General features: G+C 34.2%; 1 protein-coding gene across 7 annotated transcripts in view; it reads left to right on the forward strand.

The window, feature by feature from the left end:
* The window catches only part of GRIA2 (glutamate ionotropic receptor AMPA type subunit 2), a 127721-nt gene that overhangs the window by 96893 nt on the left and 13853 nt on the right, over nt 1–16975 (forward strand). For all 7 annotated transcript variants that reach the window (XM_019626472.1, XM_019626471.1, XM_019626475.1 and 4 more), the window contains exons 7-12: nt 1873–2040; nt 2304–2408; nt 3075–3185; nt 4698–4904; nt 5399–5769; nt 10168–10366. In XM_019626472.1, the coding sequence (XP_019482017.1) occupies nt 1873–2040; nt 2304–2408; nt 3075–3185; nt 4698–4904; nt 5399–5769; nt 10168–10366 (1161 nt within the window). The remainder of the gene's footprint in view (nt 1–1872; nt 2041–2303; nt 2409–3074; nt 3186–4697; nt 4905–5398; nt 5770–10167; nt 10367–16975) is intronic.

Here is a 16975-nt window from a genome sequence, read left to right on the forward strand (position 1 = left end):
GAATATTCAGTGGTGACAGACAAGTCAGACAAGTTTCCTACTTCCCTACAGTAAACACTCTAGCAAGGAGGAGACATGAAGTAGACAAATAATGAATACATGAACAAGATACTCAAACACTAGAGACTATGAAGAGAATAGTGAGATCCCAGGAAGGAGAGTGACTGGAAATGGGCTAGACAGGAAGAGCATTCCTGAGGAAGTAATGTTTGAGCACATGGCTGCAATAAAGCCATGGGCTGAATGAGATCACTTAGAGCAAGGAGGGTTGATGTGGAAGGGCAAATTTAGAAAACTCCTCTTAACAAATTTTCTTTTGAAGGAAACAGAAAAAGAAGATGGAAAATGGACAGAGATACAGACCTAAGAAGCAGTTATTATATCTGTCTGTCCATCTATCATCTATCTATCGTTTATCTATCCATTCAACTACCATATATATATAATCTATCCCTTTATTTGTGGCTAGAGATACTAGAGCAGTTGAATTAATACTAGAGATGATCCACTAGACAAAAAAAAAAAAAAAAGGGATGAGATGCAGGATATGAGGGTATAATTGCAGAAACAATGTCCTTAAGAAGATCAGAGGGGCTGGATGAGTGTGTGCTGTTATCCTGGCTGCCCCGAGGTAGGAGTATGGCTGCCTCATGTGTTATCAGCTCAGGAGGAAAACAGAGAGAGTGTGGAGCTTGATAGTTTCATGGTTGAAAGATAAGGAGGTTCTGTCTGATTGCTTCTGTGTTCTCAGTGACATGGAAGGCAAAATAATCAGCAGGAATTCAGAGAAAGGGAAGTGTGCAGAAGTATGGGCATTAGAGAAGATAAAAGAAGGTATAAAATAATCTTTCTTGAGAGTGGAAGAACTAGGTCACTAAAGAAAGAAGGATTATTTGGAAATACTGAGTGCCCATTTGGGATTTGTGGTTAAGAATTTTAGAGTGTCTCAAAATCAGTATGATATTCCATTTCCCCCTCAGCTTCACTGTACTTTTCTTACCTACAGATTGAAAAATACTCAAGACATTTCCTCAGCATCCATTAAAGCCTTTATGTTACAATGTGATTTATTATTACTGACAGCAGCAACATACATTTGACAGGTGGCAGTATATATACAGGCACACGATAATAGTTATCTAGCCACTGACAATGCTTAGTGCACGTGTAGTTTTTGTTTTTTTGGTTTGTTTTTGTTTTTGTTTTCCCTTGGTTCCTAGCTCCTGTAATAGTCCTGCTGTCCTACCGGGTTCTGTCCTAAGTTTGGAACCAACATTATCATAAACTATTGAAGCATGAAGGGAGCACAGAAATTGTGAAGTGCGGTGGTTCTTCTACTTGATTACCATAATCATCTAGGAGAAGTTCAAAAACAAACAAAAAACAACACTCCAAAGGCCATTGCAAATCTACATGAGCATCACTAGGGTTGATTAGAGAGTAAGGATCCTGAAACTAATCTGTATTCTTTCCTTATTGCCACATGAGTTCCCCATTACACAGTGGAAAAATATTTACTGATTAATTTGATAATATCCTGTATCACCAGATCAGGCCATAAAGTGATGGTCTAATGAGAAACTGGTTAGGAAAAAACAAAACAAAACATTGACACAATTATTATATAAGGTCTCCTCTGAAATAGCTGAGATATTAACATAGAAGATGCTGAGAGTCAAGACCACTTCCATAGTCCCAAGAGTACATACTACTTCTCTTAGAATCTCAGGTTTCTAGATGCAGGAATCGTGTCTAACTTCCTGGACTTGGTGTGGTATTGTACGATGGGCAGCTGGGCTGTCTGGATTGCCAGTGGGCAATGTGTCTCTGCATTTTCTCCTATTCTTATGAAACATGTGTGATACTTTTCAGTATACTTCTGCTCTGACCTATGATGCCGTTCAAGTGATGACTGAAGCCTTCCGCAACCTACGGAAGCAGAGGATTGAAATCTCCCGCAGGGGCAATGCGGGAGACTGTCTGGCGAACCCGGCAGTGCCCTGGGGACAAGGTGTAGAAATAGAAAGGGCCCTCAAACAGGTCAGTCACAGCACGTGCATATAAATGTGAATTAACAATGGCTCCTTTTTTTTTTTCCTGCTGAATTAGTCATCTTGTTTTACTCTTTATGTTTAATATAAAGGAAATATTATTTCCTAAGTATGCAAAAGTAGGTTGAAGAGTGAAAAGAAACTTTATAAATGTAGTTTTCTTGACTTGAGCCCAGTGAGAGTAATCAGTACAGTTTGTGTCTTTGATAGAATTAAATTTATAACTCTGTTTCTTTCCCATTCCCTTGTTAGGTTCAGGTTGAAGGTCTCTCAGGAAATATAAAGTTTGACCAGAATGGAAAAAGAATTAACTATACAATTAACATCATGGAGCTCAAAACTAACGGGCCCCGGAAGGTAATTCTTTAGTGATTTAAAGACAGTTCTCTCTATGTACGGAGGTAGTTAGCAAACCCATCCAAATCGCCTCATCTTTCATAGAGTCCTGGAGATACGCAGTCCCATAGATAGACTTTAACAACTGACAGAAACAGATATATTTTTAATATGTTTTTATAAATCAAAATCTATTCATTTCTGGGAGGTAACACTGAAATTTAATTTTAAGTAACTATAAATAGAACAGTTATACTTTTTTTTTAGACCAAGGTAGAAAAAGAATTTCTTGAGAAGAAAAAGAACTATTACTAAAAGTTTATGGTCTAGAAGGGAATGTATAGATGGTGCAAATATGCACTGCCTGTTCAATTTGAACTGTTATGGCTAAAATGCCATTGTTTGGATGTTATTTATATTTCTATATGATCACTCCCAAACAAATGATCCTTAGAGAATATGAAAAGTGAACATGAAGAAATAAGGCATTTTTAAGAATTATGTTTGCTTTTATAGTCTAATTCTGTTCCTATTAGATTCACATATATCAAAGACATATCTCTGTTTAGAAGAAGGCTAGTTAATGCAGGTATAATTCTGGATTCAGACATGGGTGGGAAAATAGTTAAATGTTTTGCTAAGAGAAAGGTCTTTGTCCATGTGCATACCTTCTGTAACCTTTTTCAGATTGGATATTGGAGTGAAGTGGACAAAATGGTCGTTACCCTTACTGAGCTTCCTTCTGGAAACGACACCTCTGGACTTGAGAATAAGACTGTTGTTGTTACTACAATTTTGGTAATTAGCTACATGTGCCTATGTTTTACTTTATTTTTTCTTCTGAACAATATTTGCCATCTAAAATTGCTGTTTATATTTTAGGACAATAACCATTACAGTGTTGCTTTTGCAAAGTCTTAATCATTTATTGCATAGTTTCTCTGTCAAAAGGACTATACAAGCACTAGCTTAAGCTTTCAAATCTATTCCCTATCTCTTCAAGACGGCAATTTAGCTTGACAGGTAATTCATAACCTGGTACATACACAGTTCACCTGAACAAGTGGGAAAAGTCTTAAAGAGCACATCTCCTATTTCCGGAGGTGCTTCACCTTGCTATTCCTATGCAATTCTGGGTACATTCTATTTTTACATTTATTAGATGATATATTAATGTTGCCAACTTCTCTTTTTTCATAATAAAAGATGAACTCCTTAAAGGCAAAGATGATCTCTCTTCTTTTTAAGCCCAAGTTTCAACATAGTAGTTGGCACATAGTTAGTGCTTAATAAATGTGTACTGAATGAGACAGAACTGTACCGGATCTTGAACACCTAGGCTTTGGATAGATGTAAGAGCGATGTAGGTCATGACAAGCTGTTGGTGAAATGAAGTGGAGGAAACGGGGTTGACTAATAGTCCAAAATCCTGTGACAAAGCAATTTTATTTTGCTAAGCAGTGATGTGGTAATTTGTGAGACATGTCATTCAAACAATATTGAAAAAAATATATAGACAGGCTAATAAGGATTTGTATGAAAAGCATTGGTTGGCATTTAGAAATATCTTAATAAGTGTAAGCTAGGCATTTGAGGATTTTTGCCTTCATTATGCCATTGAGAGGCACTATCTCACTGAGACCACAAATATCCTTGATGCCACTTTGCAGTGGAGAGTATTGGGCTGTGTTGAGTAATTTTCTCATGCTTCCTCTTTCTTATGTCTCCAGGGGGAGGCTACTCTAGTAACATCATTCTAGGATATTATAGCTCATAGAAGAAGTCAGACAGGATAGGATCAGGACAGGACCATGGCAATGATCCTTTCAGTCTATTGCATATCACTGGCCTATAACCTGATTTCCACATGAACCTTATCCTTGAAGCAACAGTGGCACAGGGTTTCAGGTGAATGGTGGTTCTTGGGGCTGACATAGGCTTAACCTAGAAAGAGAATATGGTGAATCCAGGATTGAATAAAACAGATATAGAAAGACACTCTTAGAGGTCTCTCGAAGCCCTTGGAATTACAGACATGACAAGGAGACATGCCAACAGTTTGTGCTTTTGAGTCTCTTGTTTACTTTAGTATGGCTAGGTACAAGCCATGCTAATGAAATATAATGATAGATATTCAAAGACCTTTGTTCAGAAGAATTATGCTTATTTTTCCCCCTCCTATTGTCCACCATCTATATTCTACAATGTCTCTGGCTCACAGATAATTATTAAACCAGAAGATTTGATTCAACGAGAATAAATAATTAACACTGCTATTTTTATCAACTATAGCACTGTTTTTTCATATAGGAATCTCCATATGTTATGATGAAGAAAAATCATGAAATGCTTGAAGGCAATGAGCGATACGAGGGCTACTGTGTTGACTTGGCTGCGGAAATTGCCAAACATTGTGGATTCAAGTACAAGTTGACAATTGTTGGGGATGGCAAGTATGGGGCCAGGGACGCAGACACGAAAATTTGGAATGGGATGGTTGGAGAACTGGTATATGGGGTAAGTATAGCTCTCCTCATAGAAAGTCATTCCATTTGAACCGTTGTTGACAGAATGCCTCCCCTCCCTGAAAAGAACCTATGTCTGAGGTTGCTGGTTTTCCATGTTACTCTAAGAATACTATCTCATTTCCCTGTGAACACTGGAAGATTAAGAATGAAGTCAGAAGCAAACGTGCAGATTAAGTGAGACAGGCATTTCATCTCTTGAAGTATCTGGGCCATATGCATCGTTCAAAGCCTACAAAGGCATAGATGCAGTGTAAAGATTGAATTATCATAATCAAGCCAAATGCGTGTACTATGTAGTTATGAAAAGGAGGGATATCTGGGGAACATATTTTTTTTGGTTATCCTTTACTGGGACTTTACCAGGGAAATAATTATTGCCATTTTCTTGATTTCCTTCCCTTCCCTATTGACCCAATAATATAACCATGATTTCTTTCCGGTTCTAGCTCCAGGTACTATTACTTTCCTTTGTTTCCCTTACAGAAAGCTGATATTGCCATTGCTCCATTAACTATTACCCTTGTGAGAGAAGAGGTGATTGACTTCTCCAAGCCCTTTATGAGCCTCGGGATCTCTATCATGATCAAGAAGCCCCAGAAGTCCAAACCGGGAGTGTTTTCATTTCTTGATCCTTTAGCCTATGAGATCTGGATGTGCATTGTTTTTGCCTACATTGGGGTCAGTGTAGTTTTATTCCTGGTGAGCAGATTTAGCCCCTACGAGTGGCACACTGAGGAGTTTGAAGATGGAAGAGAAACACAAAGTAGTGAATCAACTAATGAATTTGGGATTTTTAATAGTCTCTGGTTTTCCTTGGGTGCCTTTATGCAGCAAGGATGCGATATTTCGCCAAGGTTGGTTACTCGCCTGCTTCAACTTTGTGCATTTTAGGTCTCGAGTGGACATTCATGGTGTTTATGAATTCACTCTAAAGAAGTAAGCAGCTGCCGACTACCTGTCCAAGCAGTTCAAGACTCTTAAGGACAGATGCTTATAATCGGCATAAGCCTGTGAAATATTTGAGCAATGTTCTTGGAACGTTGACCTTATATTTCCCTGGTGAAATTATACACACCGTGGAGGAGCTATAAAATGCATAAGGTTTCTATCATTCCATGCCTTCTTGGAGGGGTACCGTGTTTTTGCTGCATATTCTCATTTTACAGTCATCTGTGTGTTGATACACAGACCTGTATGTGGGAAAATGGGCAATATTACTTATTAACGATAAAAGCAACAGCTTGTTTACAAAACTTCATTGGCACACATCCCATGTCTTTTATTTTCCCATCATTAATTAGCTCATGGAAATGGTATGGGAGAGATTATAAAATTTGTTTTTGTTTTTTTTTTCAAGTTTAGGTTGTTGGATTAAAAGGACATTATGATAACATTTTACACATATCTACAAATGCATGGTTGGGTAATAATAATGGCTAGTTCATTATAAAAGCTTGTGCCATATTGAATGGCAATACATACATCATGGAATATGTTCATACACCTCTAATCTCATTATGGTATGTCAATTCCTTCACTAGAACACTCAGGTATGATGAATATATCACAAAACACATATTGCCCTTGTTCACGTTATGCACATGAATAAGAATGACAGTCATATGTTGCTCTTCAGAAGAATAAAGCATACCTTTTCTAGTGTGACTGCATTCACATTTAAAGCCTAAGTGATTATCTATCTATTTGGCATATTTTAATTTAGGTTTGATTACCCTTCTTTGATTCTATGGTATACTTTCATAAATAGAGAAGGGGTGACTTTTTAATACTATTTTCATTACATTGTTAATTTTTTTTAGTACTTTTGGGGAAAATAAGTGATTATTAAAAAAAAAAACCTATATGAGAAGCTCAAAAATTTGTATCTTTTGTAATCTTTACTGTATACCCCAAATATAGAGAATAAAAAAAATATATATCGTGTATCCATAAATTATCAACCACTTCTCTGATGGTATGGTGAATTTTTATGAATTCTATGGATCTAAACAATATTAATTCAATCATATTTCCTGTAGCTTTTCTATGGAACTACACTGAATTAGAAATATGCCAATGGTATTTTTATGGCATATATATTTATGTATATATAATTCTGATGGCTTCTGACAAGATATGTTAAAATCATAGTTTTATCTCTACACTTAAAAGATCTGATTTAAGTTAAACACATTAAGAGAACTTTCTATTAATAAGGAAGAAAAATATTAACCAAGTTATCTTAGGATGGCATGAGCTATGCTCTGCCTTTCAAGTATGTAGGGAGAGGTGGATGGGTGTTCATTATGGAGTAGGTTTATTGACCTGGGTTCTGATAGATGGATCCTCAGTTTTGTTTGCCCTGCTCCTCATGCCTCATGGCTCTGAAGGTCATTGTTTGGCATCTAGTGCTTGTCATGGAGCAGAAAACATATTTACACATGGCGGCTGGAGCACAGGGCACATTTAACAACTTGTGTTATCCCAGGGTCCACCATGACACACAAAATTTTCAACAAGCCTGCTTCCTAAAACATGATCTTTTTTGTTTGTGCTTTTGATTTCACTATAATTTCACATATAATAATTTTTATTTTCTGGTAACATAAATAGATTTTAGATAGTGTATTTTTTTTTCTTTTTACTAATCTTTTGTCACAGAATATATAGCATATAGGCACAATTCACTTTAGTAAAAATTTTAAGCATATATCTTTTATGTTATATGTGCATTTAAAAATTGAACATACAATAATATATAGTATTGGCAAATTTAATGATTTTTTTAATGACTCAAACTATCTTTATTTAAAATGTAATGATAGTTATTTCAGTTTAGAAAAGACTAGAGCAATTTAGCATCTAAAATAATAATAATGATACATGAAATGCACAGATCACTTTAGAGATGCTCTTTAATATTTTAAAAGATATTTATCATCTCTTTGTAAAATATTATATGAAACCACATTATTAATATTAATAGAAATCATTTAAATTTTAATCTAGAGTGATTTGTTGAAGTGAGTTGGTCACTTGCCTGAAATTAAGTTTAGATTATGTTATCATAATTTTCTGAAGAGCAGAACTGCAGAAATTATGAGTGCAAAATGCTCTAAAATTCACCTTTATTCCCCTGCTTGCTTCTGTTTTATATCCCCCTAATATCACTAAAGGATTCAAATGAATTAAACAAAATAGAATTTAAAAATACTTATTAAATAGAAAATAAAAAGAAATCTTGGAATATGTTCATTTGCTTGATTTTTTAGTGCAGATGCTGAGAGGGAAAAGTTTTGCTTTTAATTAGAAAAAACATTTTTTCATTATAAAACAAAATAGAATTTGCCGCTCTGCATAAAATTTCTCACAACTACTTAGAAAACATTAATTGATCCTTTAAAAACACTAACAAGTAAATAATAAATTGCTCAAAAATTTTGTTTTGAATTATGTATGTCTGATAATTTTTTGAGATATCTTGTACACTTTAAATAAGTTGGCATATTTAATTCACTAAGTCTGATTTAAGCACTGGAATATACAGGAAAAAAACATGTCTTATCTAGTGCCTATTTTACAATTGGAAAGGAATGACTTTAAAAATGATACTCAAATATATTGCAAATTAACATGCAATGTAGAGAGTCAAAAGCAATTACCATGTAATCAGATTTGTTTTAAGTTATTTGAGCAGTCAGGTAGAGAATCTACCCTCTTAAATAGAGGGTATATGTCATATAATTATACCTTCCATTGTTGTGGAATAAATAGTGAATGTTCTAAGAGTGGCTTAGTCTATATAAGGGGTTTCCTAAATTTAAAATATATTTACTATCCTTTTCCAAATATAAGTGAGAAGAGTTTAACTTTTTTATCCTATCATATTTATTTAATTATCTGCATCTTTTAGAGACTATGATAAAGGCTCTTAATTATATATTTTTTTGTTTTTCATTCCTTGCTCTCTCTTTATTATTTTAGCAACAGATGTTTTTTATCTAAAAACATTTTTACTTTTAAATTACCTTCCCCCCTTGACTGCTTGAGTACTTTATTCTACAGATATTACCCACTAATTTGATATAGTATCTGTGATTTGTCAAGAGCTGTATTTCTTTAATTGTGAAGGAGTTTGATTTAGGCCATAAATTGCCCAATTTTTGTAATTTGGATTTTTAGAAATGTTACTTCTTCACTGTAAGAAGTATAGTTTTTAGACATAGCAGAGTTATTAACATGATAGTAAATATTACTACATTTGTTTGTTAATATTTCTCTAATGCCTTTATACATAGAATCCCACCATTTAAAAAAAATACAATATATATCTATTTCTGTGTGTATATACATATATATATATATATATATATATATTTATTTATTTATCTATCTACCTAGGATTTAAAGTAAATTATTACAAATCTGTTAAGCTTTTAAAGGCATTTTATGTAAGAATTTATGGAAATATTATTATATTTCAAACTAGGAATTTATATGTTGGCACAATTTAAAATGTCTAATTTGTTTTCCTTGAGTTTTCTTTTTTCTTAAGCAGGAGGATCAAAGGAACAGGGTGATAGCAGTCCATGCCATGAAGCATCAGATTTTTATTCATTCAGAATTCTATTTTGTGTCATACCTTTGTTTGTAGTATCATTTCTTTTCCATCTTCTATCCTGTACTATATCTAAAACCTGTGTTTTAGCTGTGTTTTGGCATACACACACAAAAAAAAAACCCTAATGAAATATTGGACTTTTTCTGAGCATTTTGGAAATTCATTGGCTGAATTAAAAGGAGGGGTTCTTCAGTGTTTAAAGCTATGCCTATGGTACATACTCATTATGATGGTTTTGTTTGTCAACATTGTGCTGAGTATTGCTAGTGATCTTAGATTCTGTTGTTTATGTTTGCTTATACAATGACTGGGTAAAGTAATATGAGTACCGGGTGGATTATTTGCCCATTTTTTGAAATTGCTTTGTTATGGGATTTCATACCATAAATGATTTGGGCATTTTAACTATGAAAGAATCTCAGTAATTTGAAGTTTTGGCTTCTGGGTATTTCATCAAATCTAGCTAATCTATTAAAATACTTTTCCAGAATGTTTAATAATTTTCAGTGTCATTTGAAAAGTATAAAGTTAAGTCTTCCACTATAAGTCAATATTTGCATGATGCTGCTAACTTGTGTTTTTATTAGGTCATTCATTTCACTTTACAAATCCATTTCATACTTGTTATTAGATCCCTCTCTGGGCGCATTGTTGGAGGTGTGTGGTGGTTCTTTACCCTGATCATAATCTCCTCCTACACGGCTAACTTAGCTGCCTTCCTGACTGTAGAGAGGATGGTGTCTCCCATCGAAAGTGCTGAGGACCTTTCTAAGCAAACAGAAATTGCTTATGGAACATTAGACTCTGGCTCCACTAAAGAGTTTTTCAGGGTAAGAGATTCTTCTTTATGATTTCTGACTTTGTTCTTAAAATGTAACCTATTTTACACTTTCTCCCCCTTTCACTTCCTCCCATGATCTATCCAAGGGTGCTCTGTGAAAGTAGCCTCCATCTCTGTCTCTTAAGTATTTTGGTTCTTGACCTTGTCTCTATCCCCCTCCCCTCCCTGTCCTTCCTTATCTTTAGCTCTATCTCTATTTTCTGATTCTTATCTTCTTTGGAAAAAGACCACACAATTGCAATCAAATCTTAGTTTTATAAAATTTGATTCTCCTTTTGGAATAAATTTGAAGCAAAATATAGTGAAGTTTAGTATTCTTATTTTTCAAAACAAAAGGATGTTATGTTTTGTTTGATTTTAAATAAGTATGATTGACATCTTTCATACATAGTTTACACTTGAAAATTCACTTTCAAATCAATTATGTTAATTTTATGTCAGGAAATAGACTATGTTCATATGTGAAAATTATGACTTTTCTGTCAAATCCTTTAAGAAAAAGCTAGCAAAGGCTTTGAACGTTTGAAAAATGTGTAGCATAATTATAATGTGTCTGAAAAATGTGTTTTAATTATTTTTTAACTTGTGGCCTAATGATCTCTGTTTATAGGACAATAGCCTGATGTTGGTATAATTTTCTTTCATTACTATTATCTCTACATATGAACTCATTCTATTAAAATGTTTAACTACAGCTATAAATTCAGGTCTTAAGCCAATATAGGTGACATATGATGATCGCTGGTAATCCACAAATATCGTTGAATGTAACTGAGTTTGCTTAAGATCCAAGCCAATTTACTACAGAATTAGGATTAGGACTTCATTTTTCATTTGAAGTCATAAATTATAATTTGAAGACTGTCTCCTCTTACATTGCCTCTGGTCTCTTTTCCAAGAAACCTCAATTGGGCTGAAGATAGGATGGGAGGAAATGCGGTGGGGGTAGCCACAGATGATAACAGATAATAACCTGGGTTTGTGTGGCGAGTACATGAAACCAATGCTTTCATTAGGCACTGCAATTTAAGCACAGAAGTGTGGTCGAAATGTCAGAAGCTACTTTGACTTTAACACAGTTCTACGTATGAATGTTGTAGTACAGATTTACAACTAATGACAATTTCTGAACATATATGCACTATGAGTTTTATTACTATTCATATAGCAGTGTTCTAGCTTGGTCATAACAATTCACCTATTGAAATAAGTTAGAATATCACATGGTTCTTAATTAGAAGTGTGTTTTGAAGCATTTTTTTTTCATTATTATTTGTATTCCAACAGGGCTTGCATGTATTTTATTTATCTATTTTACTATTAATACTATCCCTCCTCCCTCTTGAAGTAAATGAGATCTATGGTTCACTTAGTGAACCATAAATTGATTAAAATAATCTTATATTGATTAAAATATTGATTTATATTGATTAAAATAATCTTAATTGTTTCCAGACACTGTCTTCCAGGTGAGTGCATATCTGTTGAGAGTTACATCATTAGCTTGTTTGGACAACGATAGTACCAACCACTCTCAACTAAGGCACGCTCATGTTCCCATAGCTTTTCAGTAGACCTAAAATTATCAATGTCAGAAACATATGCCATAATCACCAAGATGCCAAGATATGCAAATTCTCCAGTAGGCAAGATGAGAAGGCTAGATGACGCTGGGCAAAAGAATGCTGCTATACTTTAGTACTCTAGTATCATAATGTGCTAATCCCAAAGAGACCATGATTCTATGATAGATAGCAAGACATAGATATAGATAGATATAGATGATATAGATATAGATAGATATAATTTGCCATAATTTGTAGATTATGGAGCTTACTTTCCCTAGAGTAATAGAGAAGTGATGTTGAATATTTAGCCAAACCGATAACTGTTATTATTATTACTTCCCAAATCAGTTTCTTACACATTATCTGTTTGAATTTCACAATATTTCTGTCCGATTAGCAGGGCAAGGATTTGCGTTTACATGCTATGCATTGTTAATCTGAAGCTCAGATAAATTTGGAGATTTGTCCAAATTCAGGCAGCTAATAAGTGTGCAGAGGCCTTTTACTCCTGAAGGGTTTTTTTTCATATACTATTTCTCCTTGAAGAGGGTTTATTTTGCTGCCCTCACGCTCTGTTTTGGTCACATCCATGTTTGCTTATGTAATTTTAGAGAATTATCATGGTAGAAATTCAGGCAGGGCTTCACAGTTCCTGTCAATGTACCTTCAAAAGGAACCGCTGGTGAGTCAACTTTGACTAGGTCTCAGTGCATAGAGCCTTGCAGTTAGCTTCTCATTTTCTAGAGAAAGAAGGGCACAGGCTTAACATTACTTAAAATAGCATTACAATATTTACTCTGTTTGTACCAATAAAGGGAAGCTAACAAAACAGCACACATCACCAAGTGAATAGGAGCTTGCCATATTAATTCCTCCACTGAATTACCTAACATGGTCGTGATCTGGGAAATTAGGTACACAAAAGGTTGTTTTTTAAAGTTGGATTAAATAAAGAGTTGCTGCTAAATCATGAGTAATTCTGAATAATTTTGTTAGCTATATTAATGTTTGATATCTGGGTACCATGATAATAATAGTGAGGACAATCTTAATTTTGCTTCCAACTCCTAAGAATATTTTCTAGGATTCTGTTACTTCCCAACTGTATCTGCCATGTATCAACCTTTTCACAGAGGGTTTCTGGCATTAGTATATGGAGATTGAAAAATGGATTCTCTTTCAAAAAAAAATATCTTTATAATGTTATTTAAAATGTATTGACTAAGATAAAGCTGATTCATAGACATTATAAAAAAAGATATAATTGACTTTCATTAATTTTATTTTTTCCCTGAAGGGTATTGCTTCAGTCTGTCTATAAGCAGTTGTTCGGCCAAATTCCCAAGTTTCTAGTGGAGAATGTTGCAAGGGAAATGCTCCTTGCTTCTTTTCATAAAATTAACATTCACCACACATCTCGGTCTTTCTCTCTTTCAACTGACCTTTAGCTTTCAGCACGTTTGGGGCTCCTGTAAGGTGGATTCAAGACAGGGTGAAAGCTGGCAGATTGATTATCATGATGCCCCAGCCTGCCAGGAAAGAGGATATAGATGTAGTAGGCTGAAGCCAGACTGAAGTCACATATTGTACCCTCTGTCCTGTGGCCATCTGTTGTGCTTACTTTCAGACTCAAGGCAGCTAATTATGTGTGAAAGAAAGAACTTTCACCATCTTTACCATTTGCTAACATGTAAAGTTCTGACAGTTATCTTATGTTTCCTAATATGGTTCATTTTGGCTTTACTGATAGGTTTGTTTTTTGGGTTTGTTTTTTTTTTTCCTTCTTATGCTGTTTAGGACTAGGAATTTTATTATTTATGTTATTTAAAATGTTCTACTATCACAGAGTTTATCAAGCTAACTTTGTTTTATCACAGCAGAAGCATTGGATTTAGTCATTGGAGAAATTGATTACACAAATTCGGTCATTGTCTAAATTTTAAAGATCTATAACTAGTGAAAGAATGGAAAATAACTTGTTTAAGATTATTTAGAGTAAATGATCAGACTTAAAACAGAATTCTAAACTCTTAGTTTTCTGTCTCAATATTAACTGTTTCCTAAAAGTATATCTTTTAGAGGAAAGAAAGCAGCTTATATCAAATTATAAGATGAATATTTTCTAGTTTATAGGGATCTATCTGTTTAGTCCTAAGGTGATATCAATTACTCAATTTAAGCCTAAAGTTACTTTCAAGTTTTCAGTTTCTTAAAGTTAAGTTAAATAACTTAATAAAAAACGTATATCAATATTGCTTTAGTGAAGTCCGTGAGTATGCTTTGGTTTTCCAATTCCAATTTAAGCTTTAAGTATTTTATCCTAAAAACTACACATTCGTTCAGTGATAACCAGTAATACAAATATGAAAATGAAATATTTACTTTGTTCTGCTAGAGAGGAAATGTAGGATGTACTTGTAACCACCAAGAGGTATGAGGAAAAAGACCCTGCATCTCCATTTTCCAGGGTTTTCTGCTTATGGAACCCATGTACATGCTTGTACGGTGTGAATGATAAAGCCTGATTCACTTTGGAGCTACAGATCGTTCCTAATTATAGTGCCACTGTAGCATACCTATAATTAAGAAAGAAGTAGGCTTTCAATTATAAACCCCTATTTTTAGACTTTAACATTTTGATCATTTCTTTTCTCAATAAAAGAGGGCAGATCTTAGACAAGTCTCAGCAGAAAAATTTCGTAGGACCTATGTGCATTGTGTTCCCACAGAAACTTAGATTTCGGGGATAGGAAATGGCTTCTATATATGAGCCTATCATTGGCCTGTCAACCATGAAGCTCCCTTGTTAACTTGCAGATAGAAAGTGCTTGTTCACTCCCCTCCTAATTCACCCACACTGTCATCATGCACCTTCCTCTGCTTCTCTTCTCTGGGAGGATGAGGGACACAGAGTGTCCACTGCATAAGTGATCTACTTTAGTTATGCTGACTTTGGAAGGAAGAGATTTCAAAACATTGCCAAAATGAAAGTATTCCTTCTTAATGAAGTTAATTATTCTGTTCTCAGAAGATAAATGTGGCCTGATAATAATCCATGAAACTATACTGTTGTTACCCAGAATCGTAGATTTTTTTCACAGAGATTACAAATAGTATAAATGATAGATAAATAGTATTAATGCAAATGTTCCTTACCTGAGTGAAAGGACTGGTTTGAAATTTTCCTCATATATATATATATATATATATATATATATATATATATATATATATATGATTTGTGACCACATATGATCGTATAAATGATTTACTATAATCACAATTATCAAAGAATTACAATAATTTATAGCTTTAAAAGGGAAATCTTTATTTAACTCCCTCTGTGGCATAAGATATACCTATTTATATTTACATATAAAACCATTAATTGAAATATAATTACACAGAGAAATGAGCCATTCTAACATCTTCCCTATAGAACTACACTAAGTGTTATTTCATTAAAGTTACATTTTGTTTTAGTTACTGCTTGTGTTCAGCAATAATACAGGATACTTTCTTTATTGATATTCTATAGAACAGATCTTCACTCATTTATGGTAGTTCTCCATACATATTTCATTATTTCCAGGTGAGCTAATGATATCTCTGCCATAGCTTCCTATATGTCACCTATTTCTATTCAGGCAGAAATATGTATATATACTTGTAATTTTGTATATATGAATATATGTATACATATATTTCCAGCTTTTGATATATGAATGATATGCATACATTTTGTATATCTTTCAAATATTTTAGAGATGGAGTGGGTACAGCTAAATATATATATTAGAAAATTGCTAATATCAGACTAGAAGCTTTATGGACTTTTCACTCATGGTTAACCATTTAAATGACTTCTAAAATACTAGGTACTAAATAAATGCACACTGTAAATAAATTAGCAAAAATAGCACTATATGGGTGTGTTGTCAGTCGCTCATGGCATGGTTAGTCATATCTATGACAGGTTTTTCTTCCTGAGTGTTTTTGGGAACTTGACTATTGCATAACAATCTGCATAGCTAACAAGTCTGCATGGTCCAGCCTTCTCTAAATGATCCAGGAGACATTGAAATCATTTCCTCTCTGGCTGGCAGTTTTCCTTTCCCTGACATTTTAATTTTTCTCACCCTACCACCAGACACCTGAGGACAATACTGAAGTCTTAAAAATTTTAAAGATACATTTAGCCTAAGTTCCCCAAGGAAAGCCTGTGTTCTATAAGTTCAGCTAAATGTAGCTGGTTTAACAGTCTAGGAAAAGGTCAAAATCTTGGAAGACATTGCCAATGTTTCCTTTAAAAATTAGTATTCAGTTTAAAGACCTTGCAGTTCATTCCGTAGTTCTGAAATTCATAGGACTATGAATAAATGTATGAGACTGTATTGAATCATGTTTCCTGTGATCAAAGTGCTACAGAAGGAAAAAGAAAAGGGTATGTCTACTTGCTGAATTATGATCATGGTAGAAAGTGTCACCTCTCTCCCAGTAAATATGTTAATTTGGTCATTCTCCTCTTTCCATGGCCATGCTCAGCAAATGTCAGCGTGCTCTCAATCAGGTCCTTTCATTTCCAGACTACCCTTGCAATACAAAGAAGAGATGAGAGCTCCCATTATCCTCTGGGTGAATCATTTGACTCTAATGAGATTACAGGAGGCTTTCTCCTTGTGTCCATATTAAAGAGAAAATGCTCCTTTCCACACTATCATCAGATCAACAGGACAATCATTCTAGCTGAAAAAGTTCAAACAATAGAGAACTAATTTGGGATTAGCCTCTCCTCTCAAAACTCTTCCAAAGAAAACTCCTGTTTAGATGCCTCCGAGAAGATGAATTTCAGCATAAACCTGTATGGGTCCTTTAGCTGACTTAGTGTTCGATTCACTTTATTTCTGTGTTTATGTAAGAGAATCATTTCTGCTGGCTCTATCGGATGTCTCACACTAGTTGCCATGGTAATAAACACAGTCCCAGAGCTATGCAGAGAAAAGAAATAGAATTGTGCAATCATATAAATA

This window comes from Hipposideros armiger, unplaced genomic scaffold (genome assembly GCF_001890085.2).
Source record: "Hipposideros armiger isolate ML-2016 unplaced genomic scaffold, ASM189008v1 scaffold_679, whole genome shotgun sequence".
Lineage (NCBI taxonomy): Eukaryota > Metazoa > Chordata > Mammalia > Chiroptera > Hipposideridae > Hipposideros > Hipposideros armiger.